At 36.3% G+C, this 19,522-nt stretch overlaps 2 protein-coding genes across 5 annotated transcripts; both read right to left on the bottom strand.

Moving 5' to 3' along the window:
* LOC109833989 lies at positions 1,517-4,191 on the bottom strand. Of its 2 annotated transcripts, XR_002245417.1 has the most exons (5): positions 3,882-4,191; positions 3,430-3,499; positions 2,044-2,136; positions 1,844-1,942; positions 1,517-1,736 (listed from the first exon to the last, which is right to left on the bottom strand). XR_002245417.1 is itself a non-coding variant. In XM_020401875.1 (4 exons), exons 1-4 carry the CDS (start codon positions 3,900-3,902, stop codon positions 1,557-1,559), a joined length of 393 nt encoding a protein of 130 aa, XP_020257464.1. In that variant the 5' UTR covers positions 3,903-4,191; the 3' UTR covers positions 1,517-1,556. The 2 variants fall into 2 exon arrangements, 1 of the variants encoding a protein (XP_020257464.1); XM_020401875.1 differs by lacking the exon at positions 3,430-3,499.
* On the bottom strand, positions 5,609-19,484 carry LOC109833988 (F-box protein At1g78280). Of its 3 annotated transcripts, none has more exons than XM_020401872.1 (16): positions 19,184-19,484; positions 17,825-17,932; positions 17,700-17,755; positions 17,471-17,613; positions 16,637-16,834; positions 16,355-16,554; positions 13,700-13,799; positions 13,021-13,611; positions 12,704-12,826; positions 11,250-11,330; positions 10,865-11,172; positions 10,439-10,732; positions 9,147-9,231; positions 8,844-9,069; positions 7,528-7,705; positions 5,609-5,987 (listed from the first exon to the last, which is right to left on the bottom strand). In XM_020401872.1, exons 1-16 carry the CDS (start codon positions 19,315-19,317, stop codon positions 5,849-5,851), a joined length of 2,964 nt encoding a protein of 987 aa, XP_020257461.1. In that variant the 5' UTR covers positions 19,318-19,484; the 3' UTR covers positions 5,609-5,848. The 3 variants fall into 3 exon arrangements, with proteins under 3 accessions (XP_020257461.1, XP_020257462.1, XP_020257463.1); XM_020401873.1 differs by having other exon boundaries at positions 19,180-19,298; XM_020401874.1 differs by lacking the exon at positions 19,184-19,484 and having other exon boundaries at positions 17,700-17,715; positions 17,825-17,871.

Genomic DNA, 19,522 nt, shown 5'->3' with positions numbered 1-19,522 from the left:
ATTATTTCCTTTACTTAAAAAGGGATATTTTACTGTAATAATAAATGGCTAAAGTTAAGGGGTTTTGTGACATTCCCGAAATCAGGGGGATTTTGCAAAATTCACAAAATTAACGAGAGTTTTGTGCGAAATAACTATCTCAAGCTCAACTGAGTTTTTCGAAATTTACTATTTTTAATTGAGTTTGAATCTCCTCCTCTGCAAAAAGTAGTGGAGATATTCACTACTTTTGATAACAACCACTAATTAAATAGTGGTGATTGTGATTCCTTTTAAATCTAACACTCATCATATCTCTATAAAATTGCATTTCAATTGCTATAATACCTTCCCAATATCATCTAACTTTTCACAGTCAAAATATATATTTTTCTTTTTTTTTTGTGTGGAACATGCTACTCCACTTGCATTGTCGGCAAAAGACGATCAAAAAAAAAAAAGTTTATCTTGCACCTATCCAATCTTTATTTCTACCGTGGAAATTGCTTTTGCCCTCAAGAGTGCCCTTCCGAGTGTCTCAAGGGTCCAAAGCAGTGACTAGTGAGTGAGAATCAAAGTGATGATGCTTAATTGACTGATATATGATCACGTCACTTCATTAGCTTAACACGTACCCTTTGTAGTGGTTTCCTAGTCCGCAAACACTCGACAGAGCGTTTTATCCGTGAATGGGACAGGGGATGATGCTTGAGAGCAATTTGAGGTCCAACCAACGTCCAAGGGGTGCATGGCAAGCTAAGTCCATTATTATGGTGGTTCCGTGACCTTATTGGTTAGCAAGTGTGGTTTTTATCACTACCACATTTGAGGCCTATGGGGACGGTTGTGAACCGTCACAATAGTCATAAAAACCGTTGCCTTACATCTATGGGGACGGTTCAACAACCGTCTCATTTACGGCCGTGCCCGTAGGTCTACTGGGACGGTTTATGATCCTAGTGGAACGGTTTGTAAACTGTCATCATTAGTACCCTAAGGGAACGATTTTGCTAAGGGGTCGGTTCGTGGTTTAGATCAAGTGGAACGGTTGTATATCAAGTGGAACGGTTTTTAGATTCTAAGCAATGGGAACAGTTTGATAACAAGGGGAACGGTTTTTAGGTTCTAAACAATGGGAACAGTTTGATATTAAGGGGAACAGTTTTTACTTTTGTGAAATGGGGACAATTATTTAGCAAATGTGACGGTTTTAGATTTTGGAGCAATGTCAATGCTTATACAACAGTGGAAATAGCTTTCGGTTTTACGCTATGACAATGCTTGAATAGTTACAGTGATAAGTACTTTACAAATTTTACACATAGCAAATTGCTACAGTAAAAATCAAATGCTACAAATATATGGTAGCAGCGATATTTATATGCTGTTGTAATATTTGCAAACAAAGAAATTATAAAGTCTAAGGTTTACAAACAACACCACCAAAATCTTAATCTTAACAGAACGAACCTTAAAAAAGAATGATATTGCAACAATTCATTAACGGAAGGAACTTTTTTGCTTTTGTCCAAAATACATATCTATATTCCTCCGTTATTAAATCGCAAAAAAGTTCATCACTTAACAGATTCTGGAACTTGCTCAGAGGAATCCATGATCTTTTTATTTTTATTCTGGAGCATGGTTTTAGTGACACCCCTCCCCATAAGACGTACACGTCCAGGATGTTCATCTTTCTTGACTAAATCCCATGCATCATCAACTTCATCTTGAGATTTGAGTTCTTCTAAAGCACCCTGCATTAGCAAAATTTATATTTAGTTGCTATGCATGTTATATGAAAATTAGGACCTAAAAAGCAATATATGAATATTAATATTTAGGAAATATGGCACATACTTACTATCAAATTGATTGTTTTCTCTCCTTGTGGATTTATCTTCTTTTTACGGGTCTCAATAAACATTTCAGCTTCACTTGGAGGTCTTCCCAACTCATTTTCCTATAATAAAGACATGATAGTTAAAATATTGATAAATACATTAAAAACGAACAAAAAGAAAGGATGCAGTTAATAAGTAACACTAAAAAAAATTGAAATACCATTTTTTGGCGAATCCTCGCAAAACTTATTGTCCCCGTAGTGTGCATATATTCTAGACCTTCACGATTTGCTTTGTTGGTCTCACTTGTTTTCTACACATTTAGAAGGAACATGTATTTAAAAAACAACCAGACCATTAGTATGAAACGATAAACGAGTGAACAAGAAACGCTAAACGAGCCTATAAGGCTATAACTCCTGTAAGTATGAATTCAATAATTTATATATGCAACATAATAAAATACATAAGGGTTTGTCCATGTCCAGGTCCAGTGTAGTAACACTGGAGCAAGTTCTGACCATAGGAGTAACTAAAATGTTTTCCCCCATAATTAACTACTCCTAAAATGTTTTCCCCCATAATTAACCACAGTCCTGTATTAGATAATTAATGCAATAAATATGTAACTTATTCCTCTTTTTGTTAGTGTCAACTTGAGTTTCGTATGTGCATGAAGTTTGTACCAGGAATTGCCATCGCCTAATAGCTTTCAGTGCAAAAGAAAGAAAAAACAAATTTCAAGAATCAAGCACATATCTTATAATCCTGATTGCTATAAGCATGATAAAGCAATGTTACTGTTATTAATTAGTTGAACTACTCTAGGCTTCAAAGCAAAGACAAGTACTAATTATATGAAAGTTGAAAGTTATTTGCTAATTGCTAGATGTTCCAGTCAATATTACATGAACATTGTTTTGAAGAGACTCAGATGCAAGTCCCATGTTCAACATGAGCATTTGAAGTGGCTGATACATGCATTTAGTCAGATCATCACAGATCATCAGATACAGAATTCCTAGGACCAACTACAATTCCAGGAAATAGAGCATTTACATAGAAATGTAGTATTATTTTAGAAAGTAAAGTTGCAATTACTGATTAATACTGACCAAATTCATACAATATACACAAAAATGAGTTTCATGGCAGGTTTTGGAAGATAGCGTGTAAATTTTGTGGACATGTCTGTTTCAATTTAACAATAACTGAAACTTCTTTTAAACCCACTCTGATTATTACCGATTAATACTGCAGAACACTGAAAGTTCATGGGGGTTTAGTGTAACTTAACATTCATAAACCTATACTATATTATACAAAATTTTGCCAATTCCTTTCCTACTTTAGAACTGGCAGCTTCTGGTATTACTTGAATGTCCATAGTTAACAAAGCAGGTAGGTAAACATTTCTGACGCCATTCCATGCTTCGACAACTCTTAACACAATCTGAAACATATTTATATTATTTTATTAGCAAATAGATAGCTGTGACAAATAACTTCTTCCATGCTTCGACAACTCTTAACACTAATCTTCCAGGATCTTCTATCTTTCATTTTCATTGACATTTTCATTCAAAGAATTGCCAGGAATGCTTACCGTGTTGTTAATTTCTCGGCATTGCAGCAATTGCTGCTGAAGGCTTTGAACTAGCTCATGAAGCTTTTAACTGCAGGAATTAGGGAAATTCAGTAAATCGATCACTTAGGCAAACTGTCAAACCCTAATTCTACCAACTGCTCCAAACTTCCACAAAAATCATGGATTGTTAATGCCAAGTATGAATTATACAGTAATCTTAGAGGTTTAGCAAGTATCCCATCAAATTCCTAGTTTGTGCCAAGTAAACTCACTTCGTACAATTCCACGAATTGGGAAATTAGGGAAATTGTTCATTTTATCAAACCAATTGTCAAGCCCTAAATTCTATCAATTGCCCTAAGAAAGCCACATAAATCCCCAAATCAAACCCTAACACCAAAAACAATAGAAACTAATGATATCAACAAAAAAATCCTACCCAGAATCAGAAAACCAAGAAAGCAACATACCAGTATCTGACAGCCTTGCATCTCGAGCACCTCGTCGTTGCGTGCCGATAGCACACAACACACTGTGGCAGCAGAACCTGAGCTGGAGGCGGTGGCATCGCCCAATCCCCAACCCTAATTTCTCTGCCGGCATCAGCTCCGTCATCATCAACCGCAGGAGATGGCGCGAATGGAGGCACCATGTAAGCAAGGGTGTCGGCCTCGGCCCTGGCCGCCTCCTTGGCTGCCAGCCACGCCAGCCTCCTGACCTCCTCCCTCCTCACCACCGCCATCCTCCATTTCCGTCGACCCAAGAACCAGATCACGGCGGCAGCGATGACAGCGACCGCTACAAACCCTAGATCCGCTGTTGGAATAGGTCGCCGATGAGAGTCTCAGAGGGGTATTAAAAAAATTTCATTTTCTTATATAGCTACGCCTCTGGCTGCCTTAGACAAATAGGAGAGGAGTCGACGAGAGGAGAGGAAGATGAGAAAACCCTAGAACTATCGGGTGAAGAATAAAGGCTATCGGGTGAGGAGCGGTTCTGAGAGAGAATAAATCCTCTCTTTTGTTACAAAAGTTTGGGCACGAGCCCATAATAAAACCGTCCCTTTAGCCTTTGAAAGTTTTTTTTTCAAGCCTAGTTCAAGCCCAACATTTTATTTTGAAGCGTTGCCTTTGACTCTTTCGTGACGGTTGTAACCGTCACACAACCGTTCCCTTAGGAGGCAAAGGAGACAGTTTTGAACCGTCTCCATATAACCGTCCCCATATATCTATTTTGTGGTAGTGTATGGTGGGAATATTATTATTTATGGACGTCGGAAATTAAAAGGTTAAATTTTGCAGGAGCATCTTCTTTTGTTTTATAAGAGACCCAAGTCTTGAGCAGCGGTCGCTAGGACACGACAGATGACCGCCCGAGTAAAATATTACAAGGAAATGTGTCTTCCATCTACGAGCCAGGAAACAGGGAAGGGGAAAAGGAGTCTAGGGATCCTATCGGTACCCCGCACTGTAAGCCACGAAGGGGGCAGTGAAATGATCCAATCTGCCACCCTGTTTGTTACAAGCGTGGCTTAGAACATCTCGCATAGTGCGGGAGATTCTGATAGGATCTTTACTTGAAAATAGAGTCTTGGATTTCAAATAATTAGCTCTCGTGTTGCGATTAGGTTGAGCATGTTTCGGTCTAAACCGAAAAAACCGACCCGAACCGACCTAGAAAAATTGGTTTTATGAGTAGAGCGGTTCGGGTCGGTTTGAAAACTTTTGCGGTTCGGATCGGTTTGAAAACTTTTCAACCCGAACCGACCGAATATAATGCAATACTACCTATTCTGATCTCAAACCCTACCCGACCCGTCCCCAAAGAGTCAAAAACTCAAACCCTAAACTCATTTTCTGAATCATTATGGGTTGAAAACAGTATCATTATATCAGTGTTTAATGCTTCATAATCTCCTACTTTGTTGATATCTTTTTTCTTTAACACAGTTTGTTGTTTGATAAGAAGTTTGATGAAGTTAGAACCGAACAAACCGAACCGAACCGACTTGCAACAGTTCGGTTCGGTTTTGAATAATAAGTGATTCGGTTTGGTTGTTCAAATTTTGGTAAAAACCGAACCGAACCGACTGTTGCACACCCCTAGTTGCGATGTCTCAGTTTATTTGGGAAAGAAGATAGAACATAATACATGAAATCAATAACAGACAAGTTTTGCAGGAATAAACAGCTTGAAATTCATGAAAGATATATTCGCATAACAAGTAGGCTTGATATTTATGAGACAACAATTATTGGAGGTTAAACAGAAAATTCCTCGAGTTACAATAACTAAGGAAAGATCTAATTATTTTGCACCAATTTGAAGAAGAGTGGTTAAACAGCACTCGGTACCATAAAGTTACAAAATGAATGAAATGGAAAAAAACATACAAGGTAATTATTATTACGTTTCAGTTTTGCTAAGATTAAAATCTTTAGCCAGAGCATTTGTAATTATTCAACTCTCCCCAAACAACCTCCTCTACTTTTTCCCACGACTCGGCCTTTCTCAGTTCATCCCAGAGGCTAAAGATGGCTCCCAGAACGTTCTCTTCGTGCAAAATACAGTAGCACCTGTAGACACCAGCATAAATTATAATAGACACATCAGTTTCCATCTTTTGGCTCTCAAAATATGATCTGATAAAAATTACAACAAAAAATTTCCGCTGCTTTTTAAGATCGAGAGCAAACAATAAAGTAAACTCATTAATAAGATGTCATTTCATACGGAGGGAAACTGATAGGAAAATCAATCAATATTATTCCCCAATGTTATCTCTTGATTGAGAAAGATCTTAGTTACCTTGTCTTTCTTTATGTTAAATGGAGTAGATACATACAGTTCGCTTGAATAGTACTATTTTTTTTTGGTATTAATTTAGTACCTCTATTAGAATGACAACACGGACTTGCTTAATTCATCGTCGATTTCAAGACAAACTAGAAAGGGCTGAAACTTTAGCCATTCACTTGAGCATAAGAGCAATACATAAAAAGTAGTAAAATTAACGTTTCCCTTTTCCTTCAATCGATATATGTTTCGCTTGAAGATGGAAGTCATCCTCTTATCTTCGCCTCTATCTTAGATTTTTCCTCGTCTTCATTATTCAAATAAAGAAAGCAGATAGTATTCTTTTTTAATTCCAAATTTCTCATAAATTCCCACAGCCCCTACTTTGTAATACTGCAACCCAGGCTACAATTCCCAGTTTCCTCTTTAAAATGCTTTTTGAGTCATAAATTAGCTCATGCACTTTTTTTTTCAGCTAACCAAATGATTTACCCCTATACATGAAAACAGAACATGGTCTTACCAAAAGCAAACTGAAAGAGGATAATATAACTAAAGTTTAGGATTAAGAAAAGGATTGCTCTGAAATCCTAATCTTCTCATAGAAGAGTGTATGGCTCATATTACATAGCTAGGTCGATATATGGGCACAAAACATAAGACAACAATTTGTAAAAGGTAGGGTTCATACAGACTTTCAATAGCTCTTATGTTTCTCTGGCTCCATTTACGTGCCCTATTAATTGTTTAAATACATTCTCATTATCTACCCTTTCTTTGGGGAATCCACTTCAATTGGTGAATAAAAACTATACTACTTCCGAGTTGAAGAAAATATTGAAAAGGTATGCATACCCCTTGTAAATCAGGTGAGATAGGCCAGTACACACATCAATAGTCTAGAGAGCAATAAAATGGAAGAAGAAATCAAATATTGGACTTATGGATCCTTACCCATTCATGTTGGTGATGACTGGAGATCAGCAGAGTTTCACCGTCATATGCTACCGTGTATGGAAATATATTAGTACTTACGTACTTCAGTACTACTTATCTAGTATGACCCTTGTGCACGCATGTGGCTAGACTTTGGGGGAAGACTTGGTTTTTTTTTTGTTTTTCCTTTTTTTTGTTGTTTTTTGGGGGGTTGGGGTTGGGGTTGGGGTTGGAGGGATATATATGAGGTCAACGCATGATTTGTGACGGCATTAATATGAGACGGAAGTATGTGTATCTTTTAAGGGCATATCAAGGTTAAAACGAAAATCTTAGATGAATAATTAAGTAAAAACAATGCATATAGAAAACAGGCTAACTTACATGGCACGATATGAAATTCTCTTAAGCTTCTTCCAGTTCTCTACCGAAACATAGGAAGGCACACTGTTCAATATTCTTGTCAGAGGGAGTTTGTAGCTTTCAAGAAATTGTTTAAGAAGATAAACGTCTCCTCTGAAAATATCTAGGTGTATCGGAATCAAGTCATATAAAGGATCCCCTGCACATAATAAAAAAATTTATCTATTTTGATTAAAACGTTTTTCTTTTTTCACTTCGAGATCGTGAACATGAAATTTAATAAGGTTTCAACATTTCAAGTAAACAAAAGAATATATGAAGAAACGAAAATAGAAACATAGCTTTTATCCCAAATATTTTGCTGAATTCCGAACATGAAACTTGCATGTGAAATTGGTTTTCAATACTTCAATTGAACGAATCGGGGCATAAAAGTAGCAGAAACAACAATAAAAACAACATGGACTCTATATCAAATCTTTCGCTCAATTGCATTAACCTTTCTTCTAAACTTAGCACTTAAGGAATAGAAAAATATAACAAAAACTATATAAGATTCATTTATTAGCTCTTAATTCTAAAAATGTGGCAACAAATAGGTTTTAAATCGACAAGCTAAATGCACTGGCATGTAACAAAGAACTTTATACGTCTATTGGCCTAATGGAAGGAAAGTGCAAATTTACATTAATGGATAAAATTAGACCATGAATCCAAACCTGATGTTTGCTCACTTATTTTCTTTCATATCAAATGTTCTTGAAGTATGAATCAGTCTAACAATTGATGCTAAAATTTCACATGCAAAAATAAGGGTAATATCTTTTTTTTTTATTATCAAAAGGGTAATATCTTTTTGGAGCATTACTTTGATCTTCCTACAGTTGAAACAGGAGATTATTGTCAGTCCCCAAGGCTAAAATAAGTGGATAAATACATATGTGAAAGAAAGAATTAAAAATAAAAAAGATCAAGTAAATGTAAACTGGAATAAATTATAAAACACAGAAACTTCTAAAAAAATCCCTATGAAGGACATGGAAAAGCAGAAAATTCGAAATATGGAATATTCATTAAAAAAAATCCCATGATGATAAATGTCATTAAACTTAACTTTTAACATCATGTAATTGTATGCATGTACAAAAGAGACAGAGAGAGAGAGGGAGAGAGAGAGAGAGAAGAGAGAGAGAGAGAGAGAGAGAGAGAGAGAGAGAGAGAGAGAGAGAGAGAGAGAGAGAGTGTNGAGAGAGAGAGAGAGAGAGAGAGAGAGAGAGAGAGTGTGTGTGTCTTTGGTGGGTGGGAATGGGTGATTATTGACATTAGAAGTGATTTACCAATAGTTAGATCACTGAAATCCAGAATGTGGGTGGGGGTCCAGTTCCTTGGACTTCTTTCAACATTACAAGCATCTGGTGTGCCATTAACTGTTGTTCTTGGATCAGATGTAGTCCCATCGAAAGAACTAGCATGAGTACATGATTCAATAATGACATTGTCATCCATGATATCTGAATGTATCCAAGTAGGGGATGCATTATAGCCATTAAAAGTATTCTTCTCCTGATGCATCATCCAAGATAAACAGGTTAGCAAGTGCTAGTTAATCTTCAAAGAAGATAAACAGAACTCGGGACTACCTCTGATAGGTTGAACAACAATGCAAGATCATTTGGAATGTACTCTTCAACTTTATCTATCAAAGAGCTTGGAATAGGATATCCCCTGAATTTGACGAGTGATAAATATCAGATCATATATGTCAGTTCAATGATAAAAAAAAAGGTTGTCCATTACAACAAAAAGTCAGATGCACACATCCTACCAATTCACGAGAGCTTACAGTCAAATATTATTGAATGTTAACAATAACACTAATTTCCTATGGGTCCTGTTATTTCTGGTTTGTAGCTTTCTGGAAGAACACAATATGGAGGCAAACGATATCTGCCTTCCTATTTTGGACCATGACGCCTGAATTCACTAGATATCGAGTACAAAGTATATTCTTCTTAAACATAACTTGCAAAGTTTAAGCACATAATTCTACTGTTTTAACGATTAACTATTTGGTGAAACATTGGAAATATACATTTTTTGTCAGGGATGGATAAACAGTATATAAAATATTAAAATGTCAGGGTATATCTTCAATCATTCTAAAAAAAAGAAAGACATACATTCATGGAGATATATAAATAAAATACTATTGCACTTTCTGAAATCAGTAAATTCAAAATCTTGCAGAGGTCATAAATGTGGCAGTTTTTGAAGAGGGAAAATCTTCTTCATGTTGCAAACAACCACTCCAAATTCTCTCTATTACAAGGATCACAATTGGAAATTTCCATGATTTAGATATGTTAGATTTCAAGAAACTGCCATGAATTCAAGGTCTTTTTCGAGAACCTATCATTAATTTTCTTTCTACGCATAACTGCTCAAGAACTCATCCTTTTACCAATAACTAAGAATCTAAGGTCCAAGCCTATTAAAGGATTTTGTGATGACAATTTTGACCTTAATCAAAGAGGGGAAAAGTATTGCCATTCTATTTACTATAATAAATAAAGAGAGTCTCCGTCTCATGCTGAAGCAGGTGCGGTCGCGGTTGGACTCGACCCAATTGCCACCCAACTCTTGCGAAAGATGGCTTGGGTCTTCAAAGTCTATGTGGACTGTTAACTGTGGTCGATGTGACTGTTGAGCGGGAAGTTTTTAAACAATAAAGAAGAATACTTCTGCAGCAAAAAAAAAAAAAAAAGAAAAGAAAGCAGAAATACTTGCAGACACGTGCATTTGCTGCGGATATTTTTTTATTTAAAATATTTTGCCGTGTTAAAGATTTGAGATAAAAGCAAAAGCCTGACCTGAGAAAAAGGCATTCAAATTATTTTTAAATAAATGCTTCTATATCTCCTTTGGGACATACCACTGAGATAAGCGTTCTTTCAAATTCTCTTTTCTTCTACTTAGTGCTGCAACAATAAGCTCCCACTCTGGTGGAATACTAAAGCCTTTAGGACTCACTTCTTTGAAAACATTTGCTGTGGGTTTCTCAGAAACATCAGACAGACCATTTGGACATCCTATCAAAGACATATCATTAATCTTATACTTGATGCCATATCTGAGAGGAGGCACGGGTAAGAGGTGAAGATTTCGCAGTTGCTCTCCCAAAAATGAAGCTAAATGCAAAACATCATCTCTTGGCAATGTGTCTCTTCTGAAAAAACAAAGAAAAATAAAAAAGAAAAAGAAAATGATCGGGTTAGCTCTAAGAAGCTAGGCAATCATGGTTAAAAAATGCAGTCAGTCTGACATTTAAATCAGGAGGACACCTAACTAGTCAACTTACATATGAGCAAAAATATCCCCTCTGCATCTTCTGATTATTATATATGGAAATATCTTAGAAGGTGAGATGGATCCTGGACTTTTAAGTTCTAATTTCTTCTTACTCCAGACACCGAGAGAAAATTCGTCCCTGCCACACTCTCCTTCTACAAGTTTATAGTCAGCAAGTACATCTGGTACTCCTCTTCCATCCCATGAAAGAGGTTTATAAGCACCATTCTCATCAATAACTAATCCGCTTGCTACAACTTCTGGAACATGATTTATCAGAGGGGATCTTGTTTTCTGAAGTAGATTATAGAACTCAAGCTGCAGGTAGAAAAAGAAAACTTAAGGAAAAGGAAGTGTTATTAGGGAAAACAAGGCTAAATGGCAGGTAAATCCACCTCCGTGCCAAGGCCATGGACAGATGATTCCAAACCTCCTTCAATGCATATTTTTACTACATGGTCGGAAACCAAGAAAACCTGCAGAAAGAAAACAAACAAAGCTTATATTTTTACAGTTCAGCTCAATGTCCTAGATGAGCTACATGAAGCATTTGAAAATTTAATCCCTAATAAAAAAAATTCAAAGGTTCCAATTAGAATTTCATGTGTTCCCGTGAACTTACTATAGTTTCACTTCAAATTTGAAACTGTAAATCATCTAACGGGCAAAGTAGGAGGCATTTTACGTGATCTGATCCATACCATAATGACCTTATGCGGATTATTGAGATGGCCCACTCGAAAGTCGGTACAGGTATTGGAAAGTAAATTGGGACCAAGATGAATCCATGTCAGATATGGGAATAGATTCTATTGAAGTTGAAGTCAGCTGGAACTCACCAGAGTTAACTCAATTAAACACGCCTCAAATTGTTTTTCGCTCGCAACTGTGAAGTTCATTTATTGAGATGATCTGTGAACATTTTTGTGGATTATTTGCTCAATGTAAACAATTTATATCTATTATCTAAGCAGTTTCTATATGTAGCCTGTAAAGGATGGTTGCTTTCTCTCTAGGTGAACCATAATGTTTAATTAAGTAAAGAATTTCCGTAAACATAATACTAAGTTCTAACTATTAAAATTTTTTGTTCAAGCATTTGTGCAAGCATGTGCATATGTGAATTTGTAGACAAATACTCTTGGCTAAAGTCAAGTATTCTGCTTAATGAGTTGATTGCGGATACACCACTTGTACTCTGATTTAATGGTGTAACCATTTATTATACCCTTACACTTTTTTTATTACCACTTACACTCCCGGATCTCACTAGATCTTAAAATTTCCCTCAATTTAGAGGTTAGTACTGGTTAAACAAAAGTTAAAAGGTAACTTATCATAAAGTGATTCCCATGTGACATCTCAACCTAATTTGTGAAATAATGTCGTCTGGAATTCAATGGGTGTAAGTGCTAATATAACAATTTAGGGGTTACATAATTGGATACACTCTCATAATTCCCATGTTAAATTGGTTCAGCAATGGACAGAAGAGGTGTATCTGCAACTGGCTCTTGCTTAAACTGGACTGATGGTGCTTAAATGGTATTTATGCGTGGTTAAATTAGCCCATCTAACAAAACCAACTCGGAAAACCTGAAAATTCAAGGCAATGGGAACAGGTTCCTGCATTCTAAAAGTAAAGTTATGTTAACTTGGTTCAGCTATGGACGGCATGTTGTCACATCCAGGTCGGGTCCCAAAATACCATAAAACCTGACCGATCTGTCTGAGTCGCACCCTTGTTTACAGGGATTCATGGCATGGAACTCTCATATCCAAGTGCTCTCTTTAAGTGCTTGATACAATATAAACGATTATTGACAAAAAGAATGAAGAAGCTGCTTACCGGATTGCTGCCTGTGCCAACAGGAAACTTCTCCTCATCAAGGGGAGATGGTAAATTGTGGTAAGCACATATTTCCATAGCACAATTTGACCATTTGTCGACATTTAAAGCCAGGCAAGCACCCTATATAAAGAGCATGTCAGATAATGAGCATAGATAATAACAAGATGTAAGGATTTAATCGGATCATAATGATTTATCAAGATAAAAAGTCCCAGAAGGCCATATAATACCTCGGTATTATACAATTGAAGCCAGGCATGTGTTGTGTTTCAGTATCATAAACACCAAAGAAAAAAAAGCAGTACAACACTTACCTGCCAGATTAACTGTCTCATTGCTGGTTTCAAAACCCAAAGCCTGTGCAACCACTGTCTCATTTCTCTGGGTCCTATAATGTTGCTAGGGCTCCAAACAGAAGTATAATGGTCTCTATCTTTCTCCAAGAACTTAGCTAAAAAATCTATACTGTACAAAAAATCTTTATTCTGCAGTTTGTTGTAAATCTCTGATGACCCTTTGATACCATTACTATTGTTATCATGTTTGTGCCCATCTTTACCACCCTCTGAAATTTTGAGCCTTTTGCCTTTACGGGTCATGTCAAGGTGATTCATTACACCGGCGTCAATAGGTGCACCATTCTTGGTATCTGGATAAGCATTGTCCTTGAGAGCCAACAATCCAGCACGACAAACTCCTTTGTGACAGTGGCCTGGGCTCATATCCAAGCATACATATTCAAAATTCGATGCATTAGCAAAGTTCTGAGTGACAGCAATGGTTGTTTCTAGATTTAGCACGCAATGCCACCAGCCACTCGGAACAAATATTGTCTCTCCAGGCAGTTGGGTACACTCTATTGGTTTATCATGGTCAGCAAGCTTTGGATAAATTTCGAGCCACCACTGCAAAAATAAGAAATATATCAAATCAAAATTAAGACCAAGCCTATTAATACATCTACCTTGAAAAAGGGTAAAGAAGCAAAATAACCTGCAAAGATGATGGACCATCAATGTTAACGTCACCATCATCTTCATTAACATGCACTGTAACACCTATAGGTACTCTGCCGGGAGGGTATAATGCCCATCTTGTAAGGAATAAAGTAAAACATCAGTTTTTCATCCTTTTCTTTATCAAAGGAAGTAAACAATTGAAAATAGAGAACTAGATTAAAAAAAAAGCAGAGCAATCTCTCACACCTAAACTCCATTGATGCCTAGTTGACTAGACGTGACAACTTTACGCTAAGCTCATAAATACAATAAACAAAATGAAGCAGACCCAAGTCATAGGAAGAGCCTAAGTTAAGAACCGACAAACAAAGATTCTGATATCAAATTAAGAGTAAGGCATTAAAAGCCTGGACAAATCAACTTGCATCTCAATATACAATTAATTATCCAAACCTAGATATGTAGATTTCAGTATATGTTGGATAGCATGTTCCTAATATGTTTCCTAATTTTGTTTTGGTAACAGGTTATTGGGATTTCTAATCTGTTTTGGTAACAGGATTCTAAATCTGTTTTTGGTAACAGGTTATTAGGATTCCTAATCTGTTTTGTTTTTGGTTTTAGAATTCCTAGTATGTTTTTGTTTTGGTAACAGGTTATTAGGATTCCTAATCTGTTTTGTTTTTGGTTTTAGAATTCCTAGTATGTTTTTGGTTTTAGGATTTATCTGTTTTGTTTTTGGTTTTAGAATTCCTAGTATGTTTTTGGTTTTAGGATTTCTATATATATGGAACAATTTAGAAAAGAGGAAAAAAAAGACTTGAAAAGGGGTTTGTTTTGTGCACAGAAAAGAGAGTTTTCTGAGCAATTTGGTTAAGGTTTTGTTTGAGAGTTTTGAGAGGTTTGTTTGAGAGATTTTGAGTGAATTTGTAGTCTCTATTTGTACTCTCCTTCTCTATTAGTGAAAACACATCCACTTCTTGCCCCGTGGATGTAGGCAACTTGCTGAACAATGTAAAATTCGTTTGTTTGTGTTCGTGCTGTTATTTTGATTGTGTTTGGCCTTCTCTCTCGGCGTTTGGTTTGGTTCCTCGAAGCACAATAGTATATACCTATACAACTTGCAAGTCTGGAATAACAACATTTTCACAAAGCAAAAATGTTTTACTTTATTGTACCATCCAATTATAGCTCTCTAGCACCTCTTGATACTTGCTGATCTTGCTGTCACCTAAAGGGACCACTTGAAGGACGTTGCCAGACAAAATTATGACAAGTACCTACTTGAAGGTAAAATAGAGGCTAGACCTCATTCTTCCAAATGAATTTATCAGTTTTATTTCCTAAATTCTCGACCAATGCAAATGCAGCTTCCTTACCCAAATCAAATCTGGGCTGGATCTCTCCCTCACCGCTCACTTGATTTCTTACAGAACCTAGTTAGTAATCAATGCGTTTTGGAGTTCCTTATTCCTATCCTATCTCAGGTAGGAAAAATCAATCTTTCGTGCTCCTTTAACTAGAAATATGAACGTATTATGAACTTCTCCTATACTGAACATATATGTTGATGACACAGATTAACAAATAAATTACATCTTGTGCCTGTTAATTAATATATGTTAAAATTGTCTCTTAGGTGTCTTGGTCCTGATATCTGAATTTCTTTTCTAGATGATTAGTCGGGTAATGTGGCATAGAGCACACAAGTCTTCATGAGTTATTCGGATTCTCATGTTTAGCAATAGTTCTTGAAAAGATCACAATCCAACCCAAACCTTACATATTGGACCACATTCTAGTCATCCTCACATGGCAACATGGTTCCCTTAATCAACAGAAGGGTCCTTAGAGAGCTCCACACGGTTTAATCAGTCTCCCTATATCACACATATGTGGGGGTTATCAATAATGCGTACTGCATGATATTGGTCCACACTTCACACATTTTCAACTTTTGGGTAAAGTAATCCAATAAACTAAATATATATGGATAATATCATAATTAAACACTGTTTTTCCTTAAAACAAAGATTTGGAATGCTTGTGTATGGGCAAGCATTCTTGGACATAGTGTCTTAGAGTCCACACTCGAGACATTGTTCAAACATAAGAGAGATGTTGTCCACCAGAACCACTTATGCTAGCTAGTGCAATATTATGATGGAAGGTGGAAGTCAAGAATAAAACAAAGATTCGAGGAACGAAAAGAGAACCAGAGAAAACACAGGGAACTCAGCCATCAATCCAATTAACTTTCAATAGTCAAAACAATATTTCATAAATCAAATCTGGAAAATGGGTGTAAAGTTGACATACATACACAAGTCATAATTCAAACTAAAATCTGATTCCTAATGACATTCAAGTTGTAAGAAAAGCTAAAGAAATAAAGATTAAACTGTAACAAATTTAACTCCTAATAAAGGCAGTTAGTTTCTGCATTATGGTGTTTTTTGAGATTTCAATAGATCTTCTTTTGGGATTAGTTGCCATATCACCAATTATATAGAACAAAGTCTACGAATGTCTCAATGTTTTTCTTCTCTTCCTTTTGGGGGAAAAAGAAAAATGAAGGAAAAGATATAACTTACTACAAACAAAACTTTGGATAACAGGCATCGCATAATTAACTGATATAATATGTGCAAACAGACAAAGAACTATGCTATTACTTAAGCAAACTTACCTTTTGCGTCCGAGCAGAAGAGTGTTCCATGCACTCGTCAGGGCTGGATCAACATGCCAAGAAGCACCAGACCTCTCGGGCCCAATTATTAACCATCTGAAAGGAGGTCGTTGATCAGGATCTAAAACATCAAAAAAGTCTTCTTGGAACAAATGAGGCACGCTATAATCTTCCAATAAAGTTGGCGCAGCTTCTCCAAACTGTTAAAATAACCAATTTGATATTTCAACTGCCTTCAACAGGCTTTATTATGCAATTATAACTCACAAAGCACAGAAGAACCTTGTCATCAAAAATGTAAAGAGGGTCCTCATCATGCTGAAGTTCCATGTAAGAGAAATAATCTTTCAATTTCATGGTAATTTTCTTGGAGCTCCTCTGAGATAACCTGAATGCAACTTCTCCATGGTTCAATAACAGTTGGTCTTTTGTCCACTTATTTCTTGCTGGCCACGCTTCAGCTAATTCAGTAAGCAAGACCTGGAAAATAAATAAAAATTGCAACTCTTAAACTGGGTACACATTAACCAGTGGATCAATATGCAGAATATGGAATTATTGTGTGGAATATCCAAAATGCCATGCAAGGTGTGAGAAAGAATATGGTTCCAAGTATGAGGATGATCAGAATCAATGAAATGCCAAATGTGTTTATATTCAAGAGGAGGGAGGTGGGAGCATTTAAGATAAAATCCTAGCAATTGTGTTGTATGTCCTTCTAAATATTTGATCAAGATATTAGGGAACTGACGATTTCCCATGGAAAGCTGCTTTGAGATACTGAATCTACGTATGCAGATTTGATGAATTTTGTGCAGAATTGTGTTCGATGTCATTATCATGATGAATACAGTGTATTTTTCAAGTAGCAATTATGTTTGAAATTTGCAATCATTTGTTGATATACTTATGGAAGAATAATAAAATTTGACCTATACTAAAAAATTTAAAAATCAACAACAATATTGTAATTCACAATTTGCATGTTCAAACATCTGCAATCTGATCCGCTAAATTATGGGCCCTTGATGTTACACGTCTCATAAAGGACAGTGGCCCCATTTTAAGTAACTTCTCCACTCTATTAAAGATCAAAATAACGAATAAGTGCATTACCGGGCTCTTCCCATCATATTGGGAACGAAACTCCTCCACCGTAAGCTCTTTCTTTCTCTCGAGAGCTCCACTATCGAAAGAGAACCCATCCAATGTCGTGAAACGCCTATACCATCTCAAATAAAGAAACAAGGAGTTGAATCCTGCAAAAAGAGCAAACAACAAATGCATATCATGATGATATTTTGTTACTGAATCACCCATGAATGTTCATGAGATTGTTTCTTACCGGCAAACTGCAGAGGCTTCTCACGGGAAATTTCAAGTGCAGTGAACAGATTTTGCCTGGAATACTACCAACCCTTATCATACAAGATTAAACAGCACCTTAAAAAAATCAGCAGTGTAACATACTGATGAAGTGTAGTCTTCTTCCAAGAGCCCTTATACTGAAGTTGACCTCCATCTCTGAGGCACAAGCTCATCCACAGCGGCTCTTCATTGCAGAGTGTGTACATTACACTAGAAACATTTAACAAATGTCACACTCTTGACTTCTTTGAAAAAAATGGATATCTAGGTACATCTTATGCATGCTAAAGAGATCCCTTTTTATCTTCAAAATTTGAATTGTACAATTTTTTATGTAGTAACTATGATGCAAATTCAAATGTTAAAATGTTTTAACATGAAGTAATCAATTCAGTTATCTTCACCAAATAAGTAATAAAACTCAGGTCACATTCTGTAAATCAAAACATTTAAACAACTTCATTGACAATCAAAGGCGAAACTGTAGTCTGTACTGTGTTCAATACTGCTGAATGACAAGTTCTTAGAATAAAGATTTCAGTATTTTTTTTACACAGGGCCCCGTTATTAAGTCAATAAATTCATCTTTGTAACCAAGAGTTCATTATTTCTATGATTTCCTCTTATGCAAAAATGTCGATTAGTTGAGTTCAAACTGGAACCTATCCAGCCTATTCAAATAAAATTCGCAATTTCTTTAGAAGTTGTCTGAGTAATTACCAAAATTAATGCAAGCTTTGTCCTTTCTTCTCTAGCTTGATTCATATCTCAGCTAATGAAGCATGAGTATCTTCATACCATGTCCAGCCACGGTTTTCTCTAATTGGGCTTGTGAGATTTAAATTGGTTTATATTGCAATATGCTTACTTAATACATAATCTTTGAGAAGACGTCCAAACCATAGCCCTCGCTGTCAATTTCTTGAATTCCAATCCCACCCGTACTCAATGAAAGATGACCTCACCTATTGATGACACTGTTACTTGCACCGACCATCAACGGCAAAGCAATTAACTTAACTTGAATTTGTTTAGGTCTTTAAGACTTAATAACCGATTTACTTTCTTCTATTCAAAGTTATATATAAGCTAAAATGTGACTTTTATTATGTTTTTATGCCATATATAAGCACACACATATGCACGCACGATTTGATAGTATAATCAATGTTATATGCTTTGCAATACTTTCTAATTTTTGAAGCTTCATTTCTCTTCTCCAATATACGAATTCCAAAAGTATCGCTTATGTGCTTTTATACAAATTTTATAATTTTCAAAATTCTTTCATTTAAACTACAAAAATCTACTAATTCAAAAATTTCATAGCGTCTAATTACAGCCACAGACGCAGCTCAATGACAATCAATTGGGAGGTCTTTTCGTTAAACTACCCAAACAGTAGAAACTGCGCATTGAAGGAAAAGGAATTGAAAGGGGGTAGAGTGAAAAAAGACCTGCCTGCTAACACAGGAGAGGCGAGCGAGGTCGCGAGCCGAGAGGAATTCGAGGATGCCACAGAGGATTTCGTCCGGAATGATTCGGAGATCCCCGAGCGCGTCGTGACGGCGATCGATCATCATCTGATGCTCCATTGATGGCGGTGACCACACCGCTTCCTGATCTCAATCTCTCTCCCTCTCTCCTCTCCGTCTCTCAAAATTTTGATGCCTTGTTTGATATTTAGCTAGAGCAGAAGACAGAAAGAGAGAGAAGGAAGAAAGTGGGATGAGAATCAAGATCGCGTTTTTTCGACGCGCGGACCGTTTCGTCAAGAAATTCTTAGTGGTAAGCTTACCG

The sequence above is a fragment of the Asparagus officinalis genome, chromosome 3 (assembly GCF_001876935.1).
Source record: "Asparagus officinalis chromosome 3, Aspof.V1, whole genome shotgun sequence".
Taxonomy (NCBI): domain Eukaryota; kingdom Viridiplantae; phylum Streptophyta; class Magnoliopsida; order Asparagales; family Asparagaceae; genus Asparagus; species Asparagus officinalis.
This window is presented reverse-complemented; position numbering and strand designations above follow the sequence as displayed.